At 47.2% G+C, this 26,466-nt stretch overlaps 1 protein-coding gene across 1 annotated transcript; it reads right to left on the reverse strand.

Annotated features, from left to right (window-relative positions):
• Positions 1–4,753: 4,753 nt before the first annotated feature.
• On the reverse strand, positions 4,754–25,565 carry LOC136579722 (mitochondrial ornithine transporter 1-like). Its single transcript, XM_066579785.1, has 6 exons — positions 25,496–25,565; positions 23,543–23,801; positions 22,857–22,997; positions 11,681–11,847; positions 11,436–11,597; positions 4,754–4,881 (listed from the first exon to the last, which is right to left on the reverse strand). The coding sequence occupies exons 1-6, from the start codon at positions 25,563–25,565 to the stop codon at positions 4,754–4,756; spliced, it is 927 nt and encodes a 308-aa protein (XP_066435882.1).
• Between the last annotated feature and the right edge of the window lie 901 nt (positions 25,566–26,466).

Below are 26,466 nucleotides of genomic sequence, written 5' to 3' on the forward strand. Positions count from 1 at the left end.
ACCCTGATCTGGGAGTCTTTGTTTCTCAGCCTCCAGGTCATCAGTTTTAATATTTTGGATCCCTGGTGCCAAATTGGACTTTGGGTTAAAAGGTTGGACCTTGGAGGTAGAGGCACAGGGTCTCAGATTGAGAGCGATTTCAATAGTGGTGATCAAGGTCTCTTTGTCCATACTGGCATAATCAATGTTATTATTGCGCTACCCTCCTTTTTTCCCCCACAAGGCTGAGGGAATAACAGGCAGCAGGGGGGGGGGGGGGGGGAAGGAGGGTCAGAGGGCATCTAGACCTGCCCGATTGTCTCTGGGATTGTCCTTTGTTGAAAACAGGTTTGAGTTTGTCCCCTTCAGTCTATGATGGAGTTGAAGACCTTGTGGTTTTAGTATCCATTCTCTTGGGTTCAACTTCTGTCAGCTTAAGTAGTTTGCTATTATATTCTGGGATCATCTCAGATGAAGAGCTGAGAGGGATAACACTTTTGTTTCTACCCAAGAGAAGATTCTTACCGCACGTTTTTGAAGCTGTGGTTGTCTGGTGCCCCCTGGTGGTGAATATAGGACACTGCAGTTATATTATCCAAGAAGATTTTAACAGCGCTGCGCTGCGGAATAAGTTGGCGCTATACAAATAAAGATTATTATTATTATATTATTAACATGTCATCCTCTCAGTAACTCCTCTGCCTGAGTCAGTGCTTCCCTTATTGCTTTTAATTCCCTGAAATTTTAGGATTGGGAATTAACATTAGATCCCCGGGAGCCCTGAAATAAATGGTTGGCTACTTGCACGCCCAAGCCTGACCAGCTGGCATCTGTGGTTATTGACACAAACGGCGAAAGAGACCACCGCAGCCCCTTATTGGGGTTAGAATCGGACATCCACCAGGTAAGGGATCTCTTTATGTAATGGGATAGGTCTGGAATACAACCTGAGCCCAGGAGACCATCGGGATACATGATGTCTACCCCAAGATAGTCATTGTTTCTCTCAATGACACCTTTTTCCTCTGTCTGAAGTTGGATATGGACTGGATAATATCCTCCCCCTAGACTTGGGGAGGAAAGTATGATGCGACTATGAATCAAGGACTATACCCAAGAACACTTTCCCGATCCCCGCAGTGAGGCTGAGCGTTAATAATCCATGCCAAATTAGAGAAAAGGCTTATTGTCAGATTTAAAGGGGTTGTCCTGCGAAAGCAAGTGGGGGTATACACTTCTGTATGGCCATATTAATGCACTTTGTAATATACATCATGCATTAATTATGAGCCATACAGAAGTTATTCACTTACCTGTTCCGTTGCTAGCGTTCCCGTCTCCATGGTGCCGTCTAATTTCAGCGTCTAATCTCCCGATTAGACGCGCTTGCGCAGTCCGGTCTTCTCCCTTCTGAATGGGGCTGCTCGTGCTGGAGAGCTGCTCCTCGTAGCTCCGCCCCGTCACGTGTGCCGATTCCAGCCAATCAGGAGGCTGGAATTGGCAATGGAACGCACAGAGCCCACGGTGCACCATGGGAGAAGACCTGGGGTCCACCGTGGGTGAAGATCCCGGCGGCCATCTTCGCAAGGTAAGTAAGAAGTCACCGGAGCGCGGGGATTCGGGTAAGTACTATGCGGTTTTGTTTTTTTTAAACCCCTGCATCGGGTTTGTCTCGCGCCGAACGGGGGGGGCTATTGAAAAAAAAAAAAAACCGTTTCGGCGCGGGACAACCCCTTTAAGCATTTATCCATGATCTCTGGAGTGTTAGCTACGACCAGGAAATCATCATGGTATGGGATTACATGGGAGGTGGTGTGCTTTTAAATTCTCCATCTTCCTGTCCCTACAGAGGACAACTCCCATGTGTGCAGTCATGGCTGGACAATGTAGAAAAAAGGCTTTCAAAGTATCCAGCTATAAACATAAATAGGTACAATTTTATTGAAAATCTAGAATCTAAAAATAAAAAATAATAAAAACTTATTAAAAGCAATACCACAATTTGAGGGACACAGTAACAAGTACATCATCGCATCCACCCGATTAGCATCCTGGGTTCAAATCCCCTGAAACTCAAATTGTTTTTTCCAAGAAGTCCTAAATCAAAAGAATCTCAGATCAAGATCACTAGATGCCGGCACTTACCACGCACACTGCTCAGTTACTAGTGTCAAAGCACTATGCGTCCACCCGCCACACCTGGGTTCGAGTATAGAGGATGGCGCATGCGCTCAGGTCCTGTATTGGCTGCCTATTTATAATTGTGAACTATGTTCTAGTACAACTATTACTAATGGAGTAACGTTGTAACGCGAGGGCCTCGCAGTAATGGACTTTCTATTTTTCTCCCAAACTGTAGCATTGCTTTTAATCACCAGAAGGAATCGTGCAGATGAGACCAAGTGTTACCTGTAGGACTGTATCAGAGTCACTGGCGACCAAGCCAAGGGTAGATCAACCCGTAGCTCTAACTTTAGCCTATGTCAGAGCCAGCCCAGCACCAAAGATGGAATCAAGAATGTCAACAGCTGAGACAAGTGAGAGGAAAGACGACTCAAGCCAAGTGAGAAGAACGAACGGGAAAGATCTGGAGAAAGAGAGGCCATCCATAGAGGATCCATGGAAAATAAGGCAGCAGTATAAGCCTTGTGCACAAGTGTTTTGGCCATACTAGGGATCATACAGCCGGCGGCTTAGTTCGGCACAAGGTTGCATTTCATACAAGCGGTGAATTCTGTCAGAGCTATGAAATGCGTTGTTCCATGTTAGGCTACATTCACACGGGCAAGCGAGAAACTCTGCCTGGTATCCCACTTGCAATGTGCAATTTTCATGACGATGCCTTTTTTTGATTAAGCATTGCTGCTGCGAAATTGTAATCTTGTGCTTATTTCACACACCAGAAAGGAAAGCAAACATTTCGCATACATTTCATGAGGAGGGGGGGGGGGGGGGGGGGGGATTTTAAAAAAGAAAGATCGCTCGTGTGACCAAATCCATTCAAGAGATTAGAGTTCATATTTGTGAATAAACCCTCATGTGGATGTTGCCGAGCTGTACCGTGCCGCGTATATTAGTATGTAAAGTGATATGCATGGCCTCATTAAAGTGCAGTGCATTCACATTTAGGACCGGTGTGATCACAAATACACTTGTGTGCATGTGGCCCAACTAGAATTCATCATTTCTACTTGAGGAACTATAGGTAAAATATTTAGGACATAAACATAGAAGAGGGATTAACCCAGGTTGTTCTTTATTAACCCCTTAAGGACCAGGCTGTTTTGTACCTTAAGGACCAGACACTTTTTAGGGATTTTACCCATGTGGAGGTTTAACTGCCCCAATTCTTTTCCTTCAGCTACCAAAATTATTTTTGCTGAGTTTTTTTCCCCACGACATATAGGGCTATCTTTTTTTTTTTTTTTTTTTTTACTGACTCTTCTTCCCCCGTTTTTTAGCTTTATAAAAAAAGGGATAAAAAGGTAAAAAAAATTAAAAAAACAAAACAAAGAAATTAACATTTATAGTTTGTTCTTTAATTTGTAAATTTACGCTAAAATCCAGTATGGGAACGGGTTCCCGATTTTATTTTGAATGTTTTGATATATAATATGTAAGGTTTTGGTTTATTAAAGGGCGCATAAAGAGACTGTTTTCGTTGGCGTCAGCTTTGGGTTATTTTCTATCTTATGTATACATTTTTATTTTGCATCTCCTGTAGTGACATTAGTCACTGGCAGAGGTGATCAGGGTCTTCTGGGACCCTGCAACTATGATGTGCTAGGCGATCCTGGTGGTCACAGACTGCTGGCTTGTGTAGTGGAGTGCTGTGTACTAGGGAAAGGAGAAGGCAGAAGGTGTTAAAAACCACTTCTCCGTTTTCTTCCTGGTTATCAGCTATGACTAACAGCTGACAATCTGTTCTTCTTCTGATTGATTGCAAGCAGGGGCTTTAATCCCCCCAGCTGTATTTTTTACTATCAGCTGGGATTAAAGCCCAGGACCAAGCACCATAAATTTACTGTGCTTGGTCCTTAATGGGTTAATTCATGGCTAGCACAAAACGAGTTTTGGGGACTCAGCCCCTTCAGAAGTGGCTGGAAAGAGTACAGGGATGTTACTAGATATTCTTGTACTCCCAGGAAAGAGGAAATAGAAAAAAATATTTTCTTCTTTCTTACTTGGAAGTACAGGACAAGAATATCCAGTAACTGTGCTGGCTATCAATTAAGAAGAAATTGGGTTACTCCCTTTACATTACAAGGGTTGCGCCCACCGGCCATCATTTTCTCCTTTTTCCAATTAAGCATCCATTGTTAATATTCAACTCAGGTCCACTAGGTTCCCATTATAGAAGATAAACTCCCGTAAATTACATTATGTATCTGCAGAGACTTTAGGTTTGGCTTGAGTGCTTGTGGACTGCTAAATATTCCCATTAACTGGTTATCGATTGTTAACTAATAACCATTTAGTAAGCAAAGCACTGATCATAGTAAGGAAGGTAAAGGAGAGCATCCCACATTCTGCTATGGCACCTTGTAGTTCCATATACTGTAACGTTCCAATAGTATTCTGCATTTCAGTTTAATTAATAAATATCTATATATACACATAAGCAAGGTATAAAACAGTCAAAACACAAGGGTACATGCTAATAAATACTTCAGTCCACATGTAAAGAATAGGAAGGTATCAGACTGACAAGAAATCCACAGATGACACTAGAGATAGAACAATAGAAGGTCTGCAGGGATACTGGCTTCTTCTCTCAGCTCTGATCACATGACCATTTTGTAAGAGTCCTCTTCGTCATTTCATAGGCCAAGAAGAGAGCAGCATTGGAGGGGAACGCCCTGATGACAGTAGGAGTCAGTCCGCTGTACAGAGTGCCTATTCCTGTGTACATAAATGGTAGACGTTACGAGTGCTGGGTAATTAAAGGGGCTGTCCAAGTACGAAAAGTTATCCTCTAGCCACAGGATAGGGAATAGCTTGCAGATCAGTGGGGATCTCACCACTGTGACCCTCACTGATCCTAGGAAAGCTGCCCTGACGTGTCCTGAACTTTGGTCGGCAGAGGATGCATATGCACCTCTGCTCCATTCACTTCAGTGGAACCGCTGAAAATAGAGTGCTTGAACTCAATCTCTAGCAGTTCCTGTGAAGTCAATGAAGCCTAGTGCGTGTGCATATCCTCCGCTGCCCACACTTTGGTATGCGCCAGGGCTGCTTTTGTAGGATTGGTGTGGGTCCCAGCTGACAGATCCTCAGCAATCAGCAAGTAAACCCCTATCCTGTGAATAAGAAGAATATCCCTTTAAGATATAAGCATTGAATGCTTGACACCTTCCTAAGGCCATGTTCACATGGTAGAATCTGTAACAGAGGTTCTGTCATTTTCTATGGAAATGAAGGCTTTTCCTTAATATTAATTGCCTCAGCTTAAGGTTTACTCCTGGAAACGCTCCAGGCATATACCTCCAGTGTATCCCACTATATCGAGGCATATATCACACAGTTACATTAAAAGAAGAAGAGAAGGGCACCACATGGTATACGTACTTTGTAGCACCCCAGGTTGGTATTGCAGGCACTGTTCCCATTAAAATCTATGGCAACAGTTGATTACAGGGGTTTTAAGTGACCAAGCAGTCCACCGGATGTATATAGCTGTGGCTTTGACAGCACCCAGCTGGAAGAACTGCACTAGATTTAGTATTTCAGTCCATAAATTTAGCTTTTGGGGCTCATAGGAGCTGACAGAATGCCTTTAAGATGTACAGTTTTCAATGGCAATTCATTAGGGACTACAAATAGAAGGGTTTAAAATATGATTAGTGTCACAATTTGGAAGCTTGTGCGTAGAATTCTGGCCAGATTCACACTGTTCAGTTTGGTGCAGTTGTTATTGCATTTTTTAAAGCAAAACCAGAAGATTCTACAGGGAGAAGAGTTAGAATGGGAAGTATTTTTTTGCATTCACTCCTTGTTTTGGCTGAAAAAAAAAAATGCATCAAAAACTACACCTCGTCTGAGACTGGAGTACAAAAAAAATGGATTATACCTACCTGATAATCAGGTTTCCAGTAGTCTCCACGACAGCACCAATTGAGATTGCCTCCTCCTGGTAGGACAGGAACATACTGAGAGGTTAAAAGCTCCCCCCCTTCCCCATTTTCCTCAGTGGATTCTAACGAATTGCCGGGGTAGGAGCTCAACTTAAATTTTTTTCTCTTTTTTTTAATAAAATTATATATATATATATATATATATATATATATATATATATATTTTTTTTATATTATATTATATAGTTTCTTTTCTATCAATTTAGGGGGGGGGGGGGGGGGAGGTACGGGTGCTGTCGTGGAGACTACTGGAAACCTGATTATCAGGTAGGTATAATCCATTTTTTCCCCCAGTCGTCTCCACGACAGCACCAATTGAGACGTACCAACTAAAGTTTCCCTAGGGTGGGATTGCTGCCGAGAGGACTTTGCAGCCGAAGGCCATGTCCTCGTCCTGCAGCACTTTTACCCTATAGTGTTTAACAAACATGTGGGGTTTTTTCCAGACTGCGGCCTTGCATATCTGCTCGACCGAAGTTGAGCTATGTTCGGCCCATGAGGATGCTACTGCCCTTGTAGAATGGGCTTTAAGAGCTAAAGGGATTTCCTTCCCGAGGGCCTTATAGGACTCTATGATGGCCAGGCGGATCCACCTGGCTATGGAGCTTTTCACTGCTTTGTTCCCTTTATTTGGGCCACTGAACTGGACGAACAAGTTGTCGTCCCGCCTCCAGTGGCTTGTCGCCTCTATGTAGCCTAGGACTGCTCTCCTAACGTCCAGGCAGTTTAGGGTTTTTTCTTCCTCGTTTTTAGGTTTACTAAAAAATGAGGGGATTATTATGTCTTGGGACCTATGAAAATGTGATACTACTTTTGGCATAAACGCCGGGTCCGGTTTAAATACTAATTTGGTGTCCGAGATTTTCAGGAACGGGTGGCGAATGGACAAGGCCTGCAGCTCGCTAACCCGTCTTGCGGAGGTGATGGCTACTAAGAAAATGGTCTTGATAGTAAGCATTTTTATGGGTAGTGCGTCGATCGGCTCGAATGGTACCGTTGTCATGGCCCTTAGGGCCCAATTAAGGTTCCAGTCTGGAAAAAGATTTATGGGCCTAGGCCGTAATCTAGTTGCTGCTGCTAGGAACCTGTTGACCCATCTGTTGTCTGCGAACTTTGTGTCACATATGGCGCTAAGGGCTGCGACCTGGACCTTCAGGGTGCTTGAAGAGAGGCCCATCTCTAGGCCCATCTCTAGGCCCTCCTGCAAGAACTCTAAGATTAGAGGGATGTCCGGGATAGAATCCCCGCGATCCCTTCCCTGTCTCAATGAGGAAAACCTTCTCCAAACTTTCTGGTAGATAAGGTGGGTCGTCTTTTTTCTGCTGGACATTAACGTTTCTACTACTCTCTCTGAGAATCCCTTCTCTTTTAGTGAGGATTCCTCAAGAGCCATGCTGTTAAGTGGAGCTTGTCTAGGCTCGGATGGCTCAGTGGCCCCTGCGATAGAAGATCTGTCCAGGTAGGGAAGATGACTGGGTCCTGGACACTCAATGTTGCTACAAGACCGAACCAGCTTCTTTTGGGCCAGAAGGGGGTCACCGGGATTAGTGTGCATACCTGGGTTCTGAAATGTTGTAAGACTCTGGGGATCAATGGTATAGGAGGAAAGGCGTACACCAGCCCCTCTCCCCAGTCTTGGCCTAGGGCGTCTACTGCTGTCGGACGATCTCCTGGCCGGAGGGAGAAAAAAATTGCTTACTTTGGCATTTTCCCTGTTTGCGAACAGGTCCAATTGTGGGGTCCCCCACTGGTTGATCAGGATTCTGAATGCTTTCAGGGAGAGAGACCACTCTCCTGGGTCTATTTGCCTCCTGCTGAGAAAGCCCGCTTTTTGGCGTCCCCTTCAAATGGGTTGCCGTGATCGAGGGGATCCGGCCCTCTGCCCAGTGGAAAATTTTCTGTGCGATGTTTTGCAGAGCGGGAGATCTTGTGCCCCCTTGGTGTCGTATATGGGCGACTGCGGTGATATTGTCTGACAGTATCTTTATATGCTGGTCCCGTAGCGAGTTCCCTAACTGCTGTAGGACCTGCCATATGGCCTGTAGTTCCCTGTAATTTGAGGACTGTTCTTTTGTCCTTTGAGGCCATGGGCCTTGAAAGAACTGGTTCCCCACATGCACTCCCCATCCCCAGACGCTTGCATCCGTTGTGATGCGAGTGGCTGGGTTTTGTAGCCAATGAACCCCTCTCCGCAGGTTCTCTGGGGATGCCCACCAACGCAGGCATGTTTTCACCGCGCTTGGAATGTACATTCTTGTCCCTAGAGAGGACTGCTTTTTGTCCCACGTGGATAGGACTGAGGCTTGCAGGGCTCTGGTGTGAGCCTGGGCCCATTCCACTCCTGGAATGCATGAAGTCAAGCTTCCCAGGAGAGACATGGCTTCCCGAATTGTGCATAATAGTCTCCGTAAAAAGGTTTTGACTAGCCGTCGGATTTTTTGTATTTTCTCCTCGGGTAGGCAGGAGCATTGCGATTCAACGTTTTCTGTTTGTCGGGATCTAGGCTGGATTTTTCCCAGTTTATGATCCATCCTAAGGATTGGAGAAGTTCTAGCACTATCCTCAGGTGTTTCGTTAGGAGTTCTCTGGACTCTGCTATTATTAAAATATCGTCCAAGTAGGGTACTATTAGGACCAACTTCTTCCTCAGGTAGGCGGCTACCTCTGCCATAATTTTGGTGAAGATTCTGGGTGCTGAGGAGATCCCGAAGGGCAGACATCTGAATTGATGGTGCTCTATTCCTTTGCTCATATCCACTGCGAACCTTAGGTATTTCCGGGACCCCTCGTGGATCGGTACGTGGAAATAAGCATCCTTTAAATCGATGGATGCCATGTAGGCTCCTTTGGAAATCAACTTTATTGTTGAGGAGATGGACTCCATCTTGAATTTTCTGTATCTGATGCAGGTCTTCAGAGGTTTCAGGTTCACTATCATCCGCTGTTTCCCACAGGGTTTCCTTACTAGGAAGAGCCTGGAATAATGGCCCTGGGTTTCCTCGTTTTGCGGTACGGGGGATATTGCATTTAGTTGTTGCAGGTCCCCAACGCTTTGCCTTAGTAGGTGTAACTGTTGTTTGGAGCCTCCCGTGATAATGAATTTTCTTCTGGGGAGGGACACCAGCTCTATCCGGTATCCCTGCTGTAAGATCTTTGGGATCCATGAGCCTTCGGAAATTGTGTCCCCTTGATCCACAAAGCCCCCCAGCCTTGCACCTACGGGGATGGCGTCAGGGTCTCTGCTTTGGCTCCCCCTGGTGGGGGTTAAAGAGGATGTTCCTTCCTCTGCCCCCCTTGGGGCAACTCCAGCGGCCTGTCTTGCCCTTGCCTCGGTAGGCCTCTGGCTGTTGCCTTGGGGCCCGGAAGAAGGTCTTCCCTCTCTGTGGCTTTTCTTCCGGGAATCCCTTCTTTTTGTCGGCCGCCTTCTCTAGAATCTTGTCAAGGTCCGGTCCGAACAAAAATTGGCCGTAGAACGGGAGGGCGCATAGCTTATTTTTTGAGGCTAGGTCACCTGACCACGATTTCAGCCATAACACTCTTCTGGCTGAGTTAGACCGGGCTGTAGCTATCGCCGAGAGTTTGACAGTTTCGGCCGCGGCGTCCGCTAGGAAATTTGTTGCCATACGCAGGATCGGAAGGGAATTTAGGAGCTGTTCCCTCGGCGTCTTATTGGTTAGGTGTAGCTGTTCTAGCCATACCCCCAGAGTTCGCGCCACACAAGTGGCTGCGATCCCTGGCCTAAGTATGTTTGCCGCTGCCTCCCATGATTTCTTTAGAAGGCCCTCAGCTTTGCGATCCATGGGATCTTTTAACTGTGCGGCGTCCTCCACTCTTTTTGGATTATTTTGGTGATATTCTTGTGGACAGGGAAGGTATGCTTGCGCCTCTCCCCTAGTCCCCCAAATATCTCATCTTGTAGGGTACGTGGTTCTCTGGGCTCTTCCATTTTTAGTGTAGCCCTGACTGACTCAATCAATTCCATTAAGTCGTCCTGATGGAATAAGTATTTTTTGTAGTCCTCCTAATCTGAGGACTCCTCGGCCGCCTGTTCCTCTTGCTCCAACCCGATAGAAGTCTCGGAGTCGGAAGGCTCGTCAGGAACATACGCCCTTTTCTGGCGTTTCGCTGGCGGCGCCAGCTGTGACGTTAGGGCTGATCTACCTCTTCTTTCACCAGCTTCCTAACGTCCTCCCGATTCCTCTTTAACTAGCCTAGCTACGCATGCCTTGCATAGAGGCCTCTGGTACGTAGCTGGCAGTTTTATCCCGCATTCCACGCATTTTCTGAGTTTTGTTCTGGGGGTGATGTCTTTTTTATCCCCCTGACAAAGCAAGCATTTTTTGCGGGTAAATATGCAATTTTCCATACACAACACACTGGATATTTGCATTGTATTTTTTGCCGCACTGGCTACTTACGGCCGCTGAGGCTGAGGTTTCAGCTGTCTCTGGGGCTGGAGCACTCATTACTATACCGATGCTGCAGACACCCTGCGACCTGTAGTGCTGGTTTGTTCTGGCTTCTCTCAGGTTCCTATTTTTTTTTAATTTTCGTGCTCCTGCGCTAAGCCCTGCCCCCTCCGCTCCTGATGCAGACGCGATGACGTCATCGCGCTGGACACGTGACGCGGCGCCCTGCCCCCCGCCGTCGAAGGGCTTCCTGGAGCACCGCGCTCTAACTTCTGCAGGGAGGACGAGGGGGACTGAGGCTCCCGCTTTGTACCCCCCATGGGCCGCCGCGGGAGGAACCTGGCCCGGGGGTTACCACCCCATGTGGCGTCCCGGGAGTCGTCTGGCTTGGAAGGGAGGACAGGCTGAGCCACTGCCCTCCGATCCGCCTGTAAGTAATCCTGGCTGGCTTCTCCACCAGCTCCTCTCAGAGATCCTGCCTCCTGGCAGGACAGGAAGACACTGAGGAAAGTGGGGAAGGGGGGGGGGGGGGGAGCTTTTAACCTCTCAGTGTGTTCCTGTCCTATCAGGAGGAGGCAAGCTCAATTGGTGCTGTCGTGGAGACGACTGGGGAAAACCGCGCTACATACAGCTGAAAAGCAAATTTTCATACATGATCTAGCCCCATAAGCTTTCTAAACATGTCTCATTTCCTGGACTACATGACATTTCCCTGTATATAGCAATATGGACCAAACTGGAATTGGCTGCCGGCTGCCCTGGGCAATGACCCTCCCCAAGCATCACCCGAAGCCGGTCTGCAGGCCACGGCGGTTAGACAGTATATGGCGTGGGCCCAACTAACTAGTGGTATAGTAGTCCTGGTCTTCTAGAGGTATATACACAACATACCACAGAACATCTAGACACTCACCTTCTTTCTTCAATATGTGCAGCAAGGAGATCAAGAAACCTTTTTTAGTGGGAGATGCCATGGACAAAACCTGTATTCTTGACTTAACAGAGTCCACTGGATATACAGCAATCCAAAAACAGGCGCCACCCACACCGCCACTTACTGTGATGACAAGCGCACCTGTAGATACACAGCCATGTAAGACAGAACCTCATAATGGACCATAAGGATCATAAGGATTCCACCCTCCATATCCCAATTACCTGGTTGATCTCTTGAACTTTGATTTAGCATACTTTTGCTCAGCTCGTAGCCGCCAAAAAAGAAAAAGTAGCCTGGAATTTCCCGCAGCCACGTGCTGCTGAGTCCACAGAAAAGGCCACGAACACCTTCTGCTTTCAGGATGTCACAAACAATGGACCATGGTGTGCTAGAAGAGCAAAAGGAAACACAGGGTTAGTCAAAAAGAAGGAGCAGATTAAAAACAAACTACACAAGAGAGGTACACAATCCACACATCACTGAAAAGAGGAAGGTTCAAAGTCCCCCCCCCCCCCCCCATAACATACCAGTAAGTTCCCATTTCCTGCCACATCACAGCGTTGGGTGTCTCGTTTACAGTTTTATGGTCCCTGGGGTGCGTGGGGGCAAACAGTGCTTTTCTGGGTTTGCATATTGAACCAAGTTCCACACATTTACTGTACCACTTGGCCACTTTGTCACGAGCAAATTTTTAACTTTTTTTTTTTAATCAAACACTAGAACTCACGGTGAGCTTTAATAATGCATTCATATAAAACAGTTTCTCCTGTGGGGTCTCCATTTTCCTATTAACAGCGCTGTGGTGTGGCCGAAAACAGAACTAACTGCTATGTCATGAAACTTTGAACCTTCTACTTTTCAGTGAGGATTGTGTACCTGTCTTTTGTAGTTTGTAATAAAATCCCCCAAAATCTTCTCCTTTGTGAATAATCCTGTATTAGACACTGAGAAGGCAAAGTGCAACTAGTCTAGAGTCATAGCTGCATATATTGTAGAACCATAGAAGCCATACTCTCCTGCCAGCTCCGCTGGCCCACAGCTTCTGGGCCACCAGCGCCCATTCCCCGCTGCTCTTCACTTCAGCCGGTACTTGGCTCCAGTGCGGACACGACCTACTGTCCATAGATAGATCACAGGTAGTCCGCACTACTGGCCAAACACCTCAGTGGTGGAGCAACGATGCAAAGTCACAGGACCAGAATCCATGGACCCAATATGAAAACCATAAAGTATGTGTGACGGCATCCAGGGAGCAATAAAAACAAGGTCTTGATTCTGCCATAAACAGCAGCAACGTTTCAACCAACAGGTCTTTAATACCAAACCATCTGCATACCCATCATGGCGTCGTCTGACTCAACCTGGTGGGTTTTTTGCGTCTATATATATATATATATATATATATATATATATATATATATATATATATATATATAAAATTGAATGTCTGTTTGTCCTTTATGCGCTACTACACCATTCATCCGATCGCCATGAAACTTTGGGAAGTTGTTGAGTACACTCATGGGAAGATTATAGGCATAGTACAACTATGCTATGATAAATGGCGCGCGTCGTCGACAGTTACGCGCCCCCACGTAGATCGTTTGATTTCCATCATTGCCACTAATTCTCTCACTTCCCGAAAACGCAGAAACTAAAGATGAGCGAGCACCAAAATGCTCGGGTGCTCGTTACTCGAGACGAAATTTTCGCGATGCTCCAGGGTTCGTTTCGAGTAACGAACCCCATTGAAGTCAATGGGCGACCCAAGCATTTTTGTATATCGCCGATGCTCGCTAAGGTTTTCATTTGTGAAAATCTGGGCAATTCAAGAAAGTGATGGGAACGACACAGCAACGGATAGGGCAGGCGAGGGGCTACATGTTGGGCTGCATCTCAAGTTCCCAGGTCCCACTATTAAGCCACAATAGCGGCAAGAGTGGGCCCCCCCTCCCAACAATTTTTACTTCTGAAAAACCCTCATTAGCAATGCATACCTTAGCTAAGCACCACACTACCTCCAACAAAGCACAATCACTGCCTGCATGACACTCTGCTGCCACTTCTCCTGGGTTACATGCTGCCCAACCCCCCGCACGACCCAGTGTCCACAGCGCACACCAAAGTGTCCCTGCGCAGCCTTCAGCTGCCCTCATGCCACACGCTGGCCTCATAGCCACACCACCCTCATGTCTATGTATAAGTGTGTCTGCCATGAGGAGGAACCGCAGGCACACACCGCAGAGGGTTGGCACGGCTAGGCAGCGACCCTCTTTAAAAGGGGCGGGGCGATAGCCCACAATGCTGTACAGAAGCAATGAGAAATCCAATCCTGTGCCACCTCCATCAGGAGCTGCAAACGTGGGCATAGCAATGGGGAACCCATGTGCCACACACTATTCATTCTGTCAAGGTGTCTGCATGCCCCAGTCAGACCGGGTTTTTTTTTATAAATAGTCACAGGCAGGTACAACTCCGCAATGGGAATTCCGCGTGCACCCACAGCATGGGTGGCTCCCTGGGACACACCGGCTGTACATAAATGTATCCCATTGCAGTGCCCAGCACAGCTGAGGTAACGTCAGGTTTAATGCAGGTGGGCTTCGGCCCATACTGCATGCCCCAGTCAGACTGGGATCTTTAGAAGTGGACACATGCAGTTACAACTCCGTGTGGACCGACAGCATGGGTGGCTCCCTGGAACCCACCGGCGGTACATAAATATATCCCATTGCAGTGCCCAGCACAGCTGAGGTAATGTCAGCTTTAATGCAGGTGGGCTAAAAATTACTAAGATTACAATGTAGGCGAGGGCCCAAAAAAATTGGTGTACCTACAGTACAAATGTATGTCAGAAAAATTGCCCGTGCCCAACCAAGAGGGCAGGTGAAACCCATTAATCGCTTTGGTTAATGTGGCTTAATTTGTAACTAGGCCTGTAGGCAGCCCAGTTAAAATAAAAATTGGTTCAGGTGCAAGTTTCAACGCTTTATTGAATTGAGAATTGAAACGTATAAACATTGTTTACAAAAGTTATATGACTGAGCCTTGTGGGCCTAAGAAAAATTGCCCGTTCGGCGTGATTATGTGAGGTTTCAGGAGGAGGAGCAGGAGGAGGAGGATGAATATAATACACAGATTGATGAAGCTAAAAGGTCCCCATTTTTTATGGTGATAGAGAACGATGCTTCCATTCGCGGGTGCAGCCTACGTATTGTTTAGGTATCGCTGCTGTCCGCTGGTGGAGAAGACAACTCTGGGGAAATACAGGCTTTGTTCATCTTTATGATTGTAAGCCTGTCGGCACTGTCGGTTGACAGGCGGGTACGCTTATCTGTGATGATTCCCCCAGCCGCACTAAACACCCTCTCTGACAAGACGCTAGCCGCAGGACAAGCAAGCACCTCCAGGGCATACAGCGCGAGTTCAGGCCACGTGTCCAGCTTCGACACCCAGCAGTTGTAGGGGCAGAGGCGTCACGGAGGACGGTCGTGCGATCGGCTACGTACTCCCTCACCATCCTTTTACAGTGCTCCCACCGACTCAGCCTTGACTGGGGAGCGGTGACACAGTCTTGCTGGGGAGCCATAAAGCTGTCAAAGGCCTTGGATAGTGTTCCCCTGCCTGTGCTGTACATGCTGCCTGATCTCTGCGCCTCCCCTGCTACCTGGCCCTCGGAACTGCGCCTTCTGCCACTAGCGCTGTCGGATGGGAATTTTACCATCAGTTTGTCCGCCAGCGTCCTATGGTATAGCATCACTCTCGAACCCCTTTCCTCTTCGGGTATGAGAGTGGAAAGGTTCTCCTTATACCGTGGGTCGAGCAGTGTGTACACCCAGTAATCCGTAGTGGCCAGAATGCGTGTAACGCGAGGGTCACGAGAAAGGCATCCTAACATGAAGTCAGCCATGTGTGCCAGGGTACCTGTACGCAACACATGGCTGTCCTCACTAGGAAGATCACTTTCAGGATCCTCCTCCTCCTCAGGCCATACACGCTGAAAGGATGACAGGCAAGCAGCATGGGTACCCTCAGCAGTGGGCCAAGCTGTCTCTTCCCCCTCCTCCTCATGCTCCTCCCCCTCAACGCGCTGAGATATAGACATGAGGGTGCTCTGACTATCCAGCGACATACTGTCTTCCCCCGCCTCCGTTTCCGAGCGCAAAGCGTCTGCCTTTATGCTTTGCAGGGAACTTCTCAAGAGGCATAGCTGAGGAATGGTGACGCTAATGATTGCAGCATCGCCGCTCACCATCTGGGTAGACTCCTTAAATTTTCCAAGGACCTGGCAGATGTCTGCCAACCAGGCCAACTCTTCTGTAAAGAATTGAGGAGGCCGACTCCCACTACGCCGCCCATGTTGGAGTTGGTATTCCACTATAGCTCTACGCTGCTCATAGAGCCTGGCCAACATGTGGAGCGTAGAGTTCCACTGTGTGGGCACGTCGCACAGCAGTCGGTGCACTGGCAGATTAAACCAATGTTGCAGGGTGCGCAGGGTGGCAGCGTCCGTCTTGGACTTGCGGAAATGTGCGCTGAGCCGGCGCACCTTTCCGAGCAGGTCTGACAAGCGTGGGTAGCTTTTCAGAAAGCGCTGAACCACCAAATTAAAGACGTGGGCCAGGCATGGCAAGTGCGTGAGGCTGCCGAGCTGCAGAGCCGCCACCAGGTTATGGCCGTTGTCACACAAGACCATGCCCGGTTGGAGGCTCAGCGGCGCAAGCCAGCGGTCGGTCTGCTCTGTCAGACCCTGCAGCAGTTCGTGGGCCGTGGGCCTCTTCTCTCCTAAGCTGAGTAGTTTTAGCACGGCCTGCTGATGCTTGGCCACCGCTGTGCTGCCACGCCGCGCGACACCGACTGCTGGCGAGGTGCTGCTGCTGACACATCTTGATTGCGAGACAGAGGTTGCGTAGGAGGAGGGAGGGTGGTTTAGTGGAGGAAGCATACACCGCCGCAGATACCAGCACCGAGCTGGGGCCCGCAATTCTGGGGGTGGGTAGGACGTGAGCGGTCCCAGGCTCTGACTCTGTCCCAGCCTCCACTAAATTCACCCAATGTGCCATCAGGGAGATATAGTGGCCCTGCCCGCCTGTGCTTGTCCACGTGTCCGTTGTTAAGTGGACCTTGGCAGTAACCGTGTTGGTGAGGGCACGTACAATGTTGCGGGAGACGTGGTCATGCAGGGCTGGGACGGCACATCGGGAAAAGTAGTGGTGACTGCCGCCATCATGTTTCCACAAGCCTATACGGCAGCATCTCCAGGCTGATCAATTTGGCTATGTGCACGTTTAACGCTTGAGCGTGCGTGGCTGCGTACTTGCGCTTGCGCTCAAACACTTGAACTAGCGACGGCTGGACGGTGCGCTGAGAGACATTGCTGGATGGGGGCCGAGCACAGCGGAGGTGAGGGTGTGGGTGCAGGCCGGGAGACGGTAGTGCCTGTGTCCTGAGAGGGGGGTTGGATCTCAGTGGCAGGTTGGGGCACAGGGGGAGAGGCAGCGGTGCAAACCGGAGGCGGTGAACGGCCTTTGTCCCACCTTGTGGGGTGCTTGGCCATCATATGTCTGCGCATGCTGGTGGTGGTGAGGCTGGTGGTGGCGGCTCCACGGCTGATCTTGGCGCGACAAACCTTGCACACCACAGTTCGTCGGTCGTCTGCACTCTCAGTCAAAAACTGCCACACCTTTGAGCACCTCGGCCTCTGCAGGGTGGCATGGCGCGAGGGGGGCGCTTTGGGAAACAGTTGGTGGATTATTTGGTCTGGCCCTGCCTCTACCCCTGGCCACCGCACTGCCTCTTCCAACCTGTCCTGCTGCTGCACTTGCCTCCCCCTCTGAAGACCTGTCCTCAGTAGGCTTAGCAAGCCAGGTGGGGTCAGTCACCTCATCGTCCTGCTGCTCTTCCTCCGAATCCTCTGTGCGCTCCTCCCTCAGACTTACTGCAATTACTACTACCTGAGTGATAGACAACTGTGTCTCATCGTCGTCGCCCTCCTCCTCACCCACTGAAAGCTCTTCAGACAGTTGCCGGAAGTCCCCAGCCTCATCCCCCGGACCCCGGGAACTTTCCAAAGGTTGGGCATCGGTCACGACAAACTCCTCCGGTGGGAGAGGAACCATTGCTGCCCATTCTGGGCAGGGGCCTGAGAACAGTTCCTGGGAGTCTGCCTGCTCCTCAGAATGTGTCATTGTAATGGAGTGAGGAAGCTGGGAGGAAGGAGGAGCAGCAGCCAGAAGATTCAGAGTTGCAGCAGTGGACGGCGTAGAACTCTGGGTGGTCGATAGATTGCTGGATGCACTTTCTGCCATCCACGACAGGACCTGCTCACACTGCTCATTTTCTAATAAAGGTCTACCGCGTGGACCCATTAATTGTGAGATTAATCTGGGGACCCCAGAAACTTGCCTCTCTCCTAATCCCGCAGCAGTCGGCTGCGATACACCTGGATCAGGAGCTCGGCCTGTGCCCACACCCTGACTTGGGCCTCCGCGTCCTCGCCCGCGTCCTCTAGGCCTACCCCTACCCCTCAGCATGGTGTATTACCAGTAGTGCAGAAACAACGCTGTAATTAAATGTGCTGCTTATTGGCCTGTGGTTGGAGGCTGACTTCGCTTACGGAATGCATAGCAGAGCCAGGAAAGAATTTTGCGCACGCCTGTACTGAGACGTAGGTGCGTATGACTGAGTTAGTGGAATTCACAGCGCAGAAGCAGTCAAGTGTCCAAAGGCCACTAGTAGGCCTAAAGTATTTTGCTTATATTTTTTTAAAGGCCGAGCTGAGACAGCAGACAGATACTGTAGGCAGCGTATATATGTATACTGTTTCCCTCTGGACGGGATGACGGTGGTGATGTAACGGGCAACGCAGAGCCAGGAAACAATTTTCCGCAAGCCTGCTGTAACACTTAGCTGCGTAATAATTAGGACTACTACCCCCAGCAGAGACGCAGGCAGCCCAAAGATAGTATTTTTCCCAAATTTGTTTGAAAAAGCCCACTGCCTATATAGACAGTATATCTCTTTCACCTTTCCCACTGTCCCTGCCTCACCAGTACTGGCCCTGTACAGTGACTGCAGACTGAGGACGCAATGCTCTGCACGCCCGATATACAAAAAAAAATAAAAAATTGTGCAACACTGCTCACAGCAGCCTTAACAGTACTGCACACGGTCAGATGTGGCCCTAAGAAGGACCGTTGGGGTTCTTCAAGCCTAAAATAACTCCTAACGCTCTCCCTATAGCAGCAGCAGCACTGTCCCTGATCTATGTCAGAATGCATCTGTGGCGAGCCGCGGGAGGGGCAGATTTTAATACTCGGGTGTCACCTGATCTCCCCAGCCACTCACTGCAGGGGGGTGGTATAGGGCTGGAACATCACAGGGGGAAGTTGTAATGCCTTCCATGTCTTTCTATTGGCCAGAAAAGCGCACAAATGTCTGAGAGATAAAAGTGAAAGTAACTCGAACATCGCGTGGTACTCGTCTCGAGTAACGAGCATCTCGAACAAGCATAAAGCTCGGACGAGTACGTTCGCTCATCTCTAGTAGAAACATGAAATTTGGCATGAGCATTATGTCAAAAATAGGAAAAGCTAATGGGTCCCAACTCGATTATTCAATTCTAAGTGCCAAACAATTAGCGTCCAAATTTTTCATACGGAATCTAATTTTCTCACTTCCCAATGTCATAGAAACTTGAAATTTGGCACGAGCATTGATTATGTTATAATTAGGAAAAGGTAATGGGTCCCAACTACAATATTCAATTCTAAGCGCCAAACAATTAGCGTCCAAATTTTTCATACGGAATCTAATTTTCTCACTTCCCAATGTCATAGAAACTTGAAATTTGGCACGAGCATTGATTATGTTATAAATAGGAAAAGGTAATGGGTCCCAACTCGATTATTTAATTCTAAGCGCCAAAGAATTAGCGTCCAAATTTTACGTACAGAATGTAGTTCTCATACTTCACAATGTCATAGAAACTTGAAATTTAGCACGAGCATTGATTAGGTCATAAATAGGAAAAGCTAATGGGTCCCATCTTGATTATTCAATTCTAAGCGCCAAAGAATTAGCGTCCAAATTGTATGTACGGAATCTAATTTTCTCACTTCCCGATGTAATTTGGCATGAGCATTGATTATGTCATAAATAGGAAAAGTTAATGGGTCCCAACTCGATTATTAAATTCTAAGCGCCAAAGAATTAGCGTCCAAATTTTATGTAAGGAATCTAATTCTCTCACTTCCTGATGTCATCTATATATAAAAACGAATCTATGTCTGTCTGTCTTCGCAGCAACACGCGACGGGTAAGCTAGTCTATATATATATATAAAATTGAATGTATATGTACGTGTGTGTGTCTGTCTGTTTGTCCTTTATGCGCTACTACACCATTCATCCGATCGCCATGAAACTTTGGAAAGTTGTTGAGTACACTCCTGGGAAGATTACTAGCATAGTACATCTACCCTATGATAAATGGCGGGCGTGCGAGCCTAGTCGACAGTTACGCGCCCCCCCCCCCCCCCACGTAGATCGTTCGATTTCCATCATTGCCACTAATTCTCTCACTTCCCGATGTCGTAGAAATAAGAAATTTGGCACGCGCATTGATTGTTCATAAATAGGAAAAGTTAATAGGTCCCAACTCCATTTTTCAATTCTAAGCGCCAAAGAATTAGCGGCCAAATTTTACGTACGGAATCTAATTCTCTCACTTCCCAATGTCATAGAAACTTGAAATTTAGCACGAGCATTGATTATGTCATGAATAGGAAAAGGTAATGGGTCTAAACTCGATTATTTAATTCTAAGCGCCAAAGAATTAGCGTCCAAATTTTACGTACAGAATGTAGTTCTCATACTTCACAATGTCATAGAAACTTGAAATTTAGCACGAGCATTGATTATGTCATGAATAGGAAAAGGTAATGGGTCTAAACTCGATTATTCAATTCTAAGCGCCAAAGAATTAGCGTCCAAATTTTATGTAAGGAATCTAATTCTCTCACTTCCTGATGTCATCTATATATAAAAACGAATCTATGTCTGTCTGTCTTCGCAGCAACACGCGACGGGTAAGCTAGTCTATATATATATATAAAATTGAATGTATATGTACGTGTGTGTGTCTGTCTGTTTGTCCTTTATGCGCTACTACACCATTCATCCGATCGCCATGAAACTTTGGAAAGTTGTTGAGTACACTCCTGGGAAGATTACTAGCATAGTACATCTACCCTATGATAAATGGCGGGCGTGCGAGCCTAGTCGACAGTTACGCGCCCCCCCCCCCCCCCACGTAGATCGTTCGATTTCCATCATTGCCACTAATTCTCTCACTTCCCGATGTCGTAGAAATAAGAAATTTGGCACGCGCATTGATTGTTCATAAATAGGAAAAGTTAATAGGTCCCAACTCCATTTTTCAATTCTAAGCGCCAAAGAATTAGCGGCCAAATTTTACGTACGGAATCTAATTCTCTCACTTCCCAATGTCATAGAAACTTGAAATTTAGCACGAGCATTGATTATGTCATGAATAGGAAAAGGTAATGGGTCTAAACTCGATTATTCAATTCTAAGCGCAAAAGAATTAGCGTCCAAATTTTACGTACGGAATCTAATTTTCTCACTTCCTGATGTCATCTCTATATATATATATATATATATATATATATATATATATATAAAAATTCATTCATCCAATCGCCATGAAACTTTGGGAAGATCACTGGCATAGTACAACTATCCTACGATAGGTGGCACGCGTGCGAGCATTGACAGTTATGCCCCCCAGACAAAGATCATTTGATTTCCATTTCAAGCACGAAAGCAAAAGGCATTACGAGCAACGGGATGAGTGTTCAACCAGAAAATGATGCACCGCCGAACGTTTCGCTTGACAATTGCTGGATATTGAGAATGCTGAGGTAAAATGAAAGCTGTGCTGTGATTGGTTGCTATATATTATACTGCTGAGGTAACATGAAAGCTGTGCTGTGATTGGGTGTTATATATTATAAAGCTGAGGTAACATGTAAGCTGTGCTGCGATTGGTTGTTATCTATATATATATATATATATATATATATATATAAACGAATGTATATATGTCTGTCTTCGCAGCAACGCGCAACGGGTAAGCTAGTTGATGAATAAAAAGTATTTGCGGAAAAGTATTTTGGATGTTCTAGTGGGGTATGTGGTTTAGATACCTATCCAAGTGGTGACTGTTAAAGGTTTTTTCCAGGCCTGGACACAGTGATGGTTGCTATTGCCACTGTTGCGGTGCTACTTTGACTACCCACTTATAGGCCAATGAGTATGTGTTCTTTGTGTGTTTCAATATGAACCCGCATATATGACTCACTCTACTTTTTTTTTTGCATGTTGATATAACATCCATCTTTTGAACACATACTAGTCAGTTTTGCCGAGACTTATAGTCCGTATGTTTGCATTTTTTTTTTACATCTAGCATGTAATGTCCGTTGGGTGGAGGTTACTACAACGATCTCAAAACTACACTAGCTAATATTATTGACCCTTGCCCTTATAGATGCGGTTTCCACTGTTCCCATTCCATTGGTTACTTTAGCAACCTGAGTTGCTATACTGGATAAAGGAATATGTTCCGATTGTTCTGGTCATGCGACTGTCTAATCGATCAGCTGACCTGTGGTTGTTATAGCAGCACGTAGACACTCTGGATCATGAGTGGGTATTCGTGCATGTGCGCTGGCAAGGGTTCGCGCTTGTGCAGAGTATAGTGGGAAAGGCCAGGTTCAGTCAGGCGGCGCCATGATGGGTATGCACATGGTTTGGAATTGCTGGTCTTCTCCATATTATACATTTGCATGCTTGATAAAGACTAGACATGAGTGAGCTGCAAAATGCTCGGGTGCTCATTATTCAAGCAGAGCTTTTTGTAATGCTCGAGAGCTCTGTTCGAGTAACAAACCCCATTGAAGTCAATGGACCTACCGGGTGGCGAGCATTCATATTCTCTCTCTCTCTCCTGAAATTTGATCGCGCATCAGAGCACCGCCTGGTGCTCACTCGAGTAACGAGTAGTTCCGAGTATGCTAACATTCGACCGAGCATCAAGCTCGGACGAGCACGCTCGCTCATCTCTAATAAAGACATGTTAGTTGAAACATTGCTGCCGTTTATGGAAGAGTTAATTACTGCACTCTGGATACTGTCACATCTATTTTATGACAGTGTCCAGACGTCTTTGATCGGCACCTGCAGGTAAAGAGCAGTGGGGTTTTCTTGGCCATGACCAGACACCCTATCCGAGGATATAGCACCCTGTAATTAATTACAAATTAAAATCAGCCATATTGAATGAGACACTTAGGCATTGCTGTAATACACCAACCTCTTGTGCGGTATGCCCTTAAATCCGGATACTCGCATTTCATGCTGCGTTTGCATCCGGCACTTGACTAGTTCTGTTGGACAGAGGACCAGCGAGGAAAAGACAGAAGCCAGAGAGCCCGCAGCGGCCTTGTGGTGTTCTCTAGAGGAAAAAACATAGCAAGAGATTGCGGATGAATTTCTGCTCGTCCATCCGGATGGTTAGAGGAGTCACAAATGTCTAACAGCTGCATGTGAACATCTCGTTCAGGTTTCTGCTGCCCACAATGATAGTAAAGCATAGGGCATGTGGCACAAGTGCTTCATATTCAATACAATTCACTGTACATTAGCCATTCCCCTAAATAGTCACCAACATACCTGACCTGGGTCTGCTAGGACCTTGCAGCTCTGCTATGGCAGGGGGCACTCGGAGGTTGCTTGATAACTGTAACACTTCCGCTTTCTTTAGTCACTACATAGCGCTCATTGAGCACTATGTAGCATGCGAGAGAGAAGGCAGAGGAAGCTTCTGCCTTCTCCTCTGGGTCCTCAGCTGTCACTGATAGCCAAGGACCCGACCTGCTCCTGCTGCTGTCTGATGAGAGTTCAGGTGTAACTCACATCCGTCCGTGTAAATGGGCACTTAGCAAAAGTAAAATGACCTTACGAAGGAGCTGTATTAGAGAAGAGTAAAGGAACACAAACCTAAGCTGAGCCGGATCTTTCACCTCCAAGACACGACACACCAGATTCTGACAAAACCCGTAACATGTAAACAGAACTGCATTTTCAGCCACATTTGCCAACAGAGCAGGAACAGCGCCATGATACAACCCACGCAATCCCTCCATGTTGTAAGTTTGCACTGCGCAGTCCATGAAGCTCCGATACATAGATGGGAAGGTCTGCATCTTAACCTTGGCTGTGTCAAAGGGCTGTCCGCTGGCCACGCATGCCACGCCACCTAGAGGAGGGTAACAAGTAACTGAAGAGATATGCCCAAAAGAGCAAAAATAATTATACATATATTACGATATGAACTTCACGCCCACCTCAAGTTATCGGTAGGACGTAGCTTAAGGCCGCCTGCACACGGGCGGCAGGATTTCCCGCGGGATTTCCGCCACTAAAAGCCTGCATAGGAGTGCATTACAAAACGCACTCCTATGCAGACGGCCGCGGTTTGGCCGCGCGAAATGTCGCGCGGCAAACAAACTGCGGCATGTCCCATTTCTCGCAGAGCCTCGCACAGAAACGTCACTCACCCGGCCGCCGGCTCCGGTCTGCGCATGCGCCGGCTGCCCGGCAGCCGGCACCTGAAAGATCCGGGGCCGCCGGGCGCGGGTGAGTACGCGCTCGTCTCTGCAGGCGCTCGGGTCGGGTCCGGCGGCGAGAATTCTCGCCGCCGGATCTGACCCGCTCGTCTGCAGGCGGCCTAAGGGGTTCTTCAAGATTAGAAAGATATGGCTGCCGTTTAAAAAAAGTAAAGCAAAAAAATGGCGCAGCACTCAGCCATGGGTTGTGTATGGTGCTGGAGCCGAGCTGCTATATGCTTCTCAAAATGACGTGACAAACCTTTTTTTTTTTTTTTTAAAGTGACAAAGCATCTAAAATAATTTATAAATTTTTAATTATAAATCCAAACAAGTTTACCTCACTTTGAATGTCGTAAAAGTGAAGGTGTGGTGTATACAATTTACATATTGCCCCCGCCCCCTTCCCCCCTCCCTTCATTGGATACCACTTTGTTTTTGTTTTTTCTTATGATTTCAATTCATTAAATGGCACTGGTACCACCATATATGTGACCTGTGTGCTATGTGTATGAGATCTTAGACCAAGTACAGTGGGTGAACAAAAAGGGACTACATGCAATAGTGTAATGTTTATTAGTAGCCTTCTAAAAAGCTCAGCAAATAATGATATCCAGTTCTTGCATGTGGCCACGTTACGGCGCAAGGAGGCCAATAAACGGTGGCTGAAGTTTAACTACATTGGCGTTAACGCTTTATTTTGTTTTAAATTTTAGAGCTCTAATGACACCTGGTGGTACATGTCAGTAATGCAGTCTCAAAGAACCAACACCGAAGTGTACAAAGAAAAATCCACCAAAAAAGAATACATATAGTATATTGTGTGCGTTAATAGCTAGCAAAAAATAAAAAATCTGATATATATAATTTTTTTCCTTCTTCAGGTAGCCGGCTCAAGGTCGACTCCTTTCGAAAGTGAAATTCGCACTGATTCGGTGGCAAATCCCCATTCCATTACTCCCCCCCCCCCCCCCCCAAAAAAAATAAATAAATAAAACTGTGACCCATCCTTGACAGATCCTGCACTCCTTTCACACAAGGGGTATTTTTTGCAGTGTATCCACAAAAAAATAAATAAATAAAAAATTTTTAAAAACCCACGTCTCCATGCAGATTTGGCGCAGATAACACCCAGCTGGAACCTACTGACAAGCTGTGGATTTTAGCTCTGCATGTTAGTCCCACTTGGACTTTTTCTACGCCGTGTGGATGAGTCTCCTCCACACGGTTTGTACTGGAGTCTTCCAGTCCCCTCTGCGGCAGGTTTACGCTACGTGTGAACATACTCGTTCCCCACCACTTTGTACTTGTTTGATCATTTCTGTACGCTCTTCTAATCACTCACCCATGGCCCCTGACGTCAAGTTAATGAGGACCTGCCCAAAACGTGACAGATGGCTTTGATCAGTCGACATCTCAGCCTAGAGAAAAAGAGAGCATATCGCGTGTATTGATCACATGACTAAATCCTCGCACAACCAGCCTTAACAAGGGTAAAAAAAAAAAAAAAAAAAGGACAGTTACCCCCAGCAACCAATCTAATTATGGCTTTCATGTGTGAACTGCAGGTTAGAAAATGTAAGCTGGATTCCGATTGGTTGCTTATTTTAATGGGTTGGGTCCAAATTATAGAAGACTAATCTTTCCATTTTTCCTCTTTTTTTTTTTTTTTTTTTACAAAGACCAATGCAAGTTATAGCAGTGTGATCGTGGCCCAATTCTGAGGAGATTATATAAGAAGCACAGTCTGATGGGATATTCCTAAATTCCCGTATATCACTGACTTGTACAAGGGGAACAAAGCTTGCAGGACTCCGTTAGTGCAAAAGTCATACAGCACTCATGCACTGCTGTGGGGGCTCCACTGGCTGGTACGTCTGAAGGAACACACCACACCCCAGGGCTGTATTTATAGCGACGAGTGAGATATTGGACTTAGGGTGCATTCACACGAACGTACATCGGCTCTGTTTTCATGCTGAGCCGATATACGGTGTCCTCATCTGCAGGGGGGGGGGGGTGGAGATGGACGAGCCAGAAGCAGGAACTGAGCTCCCGCCCCCTCTCTGCCTCCTCTCCGCCCCTCTGCACTATTTGCAATGAAAGGAGGTGGGATGGGGGCGGGGCTAAGTTCTGTGAATTACCCCCACCCCCATCCCGCCTCTCCCCATTGCAAATAGTGCAGAGGGGCGAAGAGGGGGCGGGAGCTCAGAGCACTGCTCCCGGCTCTTCCAGCCTCCTCCCCCTGCAGAGAGAGCCGGCATATATCGGCCGGCATGACAACCGGGCTGATATACGGTCGTCTGAATCCAGCCT

Source organism: Eleutherodactylus coqui, chromosome 10, assembly GCF_035609145.1.
Source record: "Eleutherodactylus coqui strain aEleCoq1 chromosome 10, aEleCoq1.hap1, whole genome shotgun sequence".
NCBI classification, from domain to species: domain Eukaryota; kingdom Metazoa; phylum Chordata; class Amphibia; order Anura; family Eleutherodactylidae; genus Eleutherodactylus; species Eleutherodactylus coqui.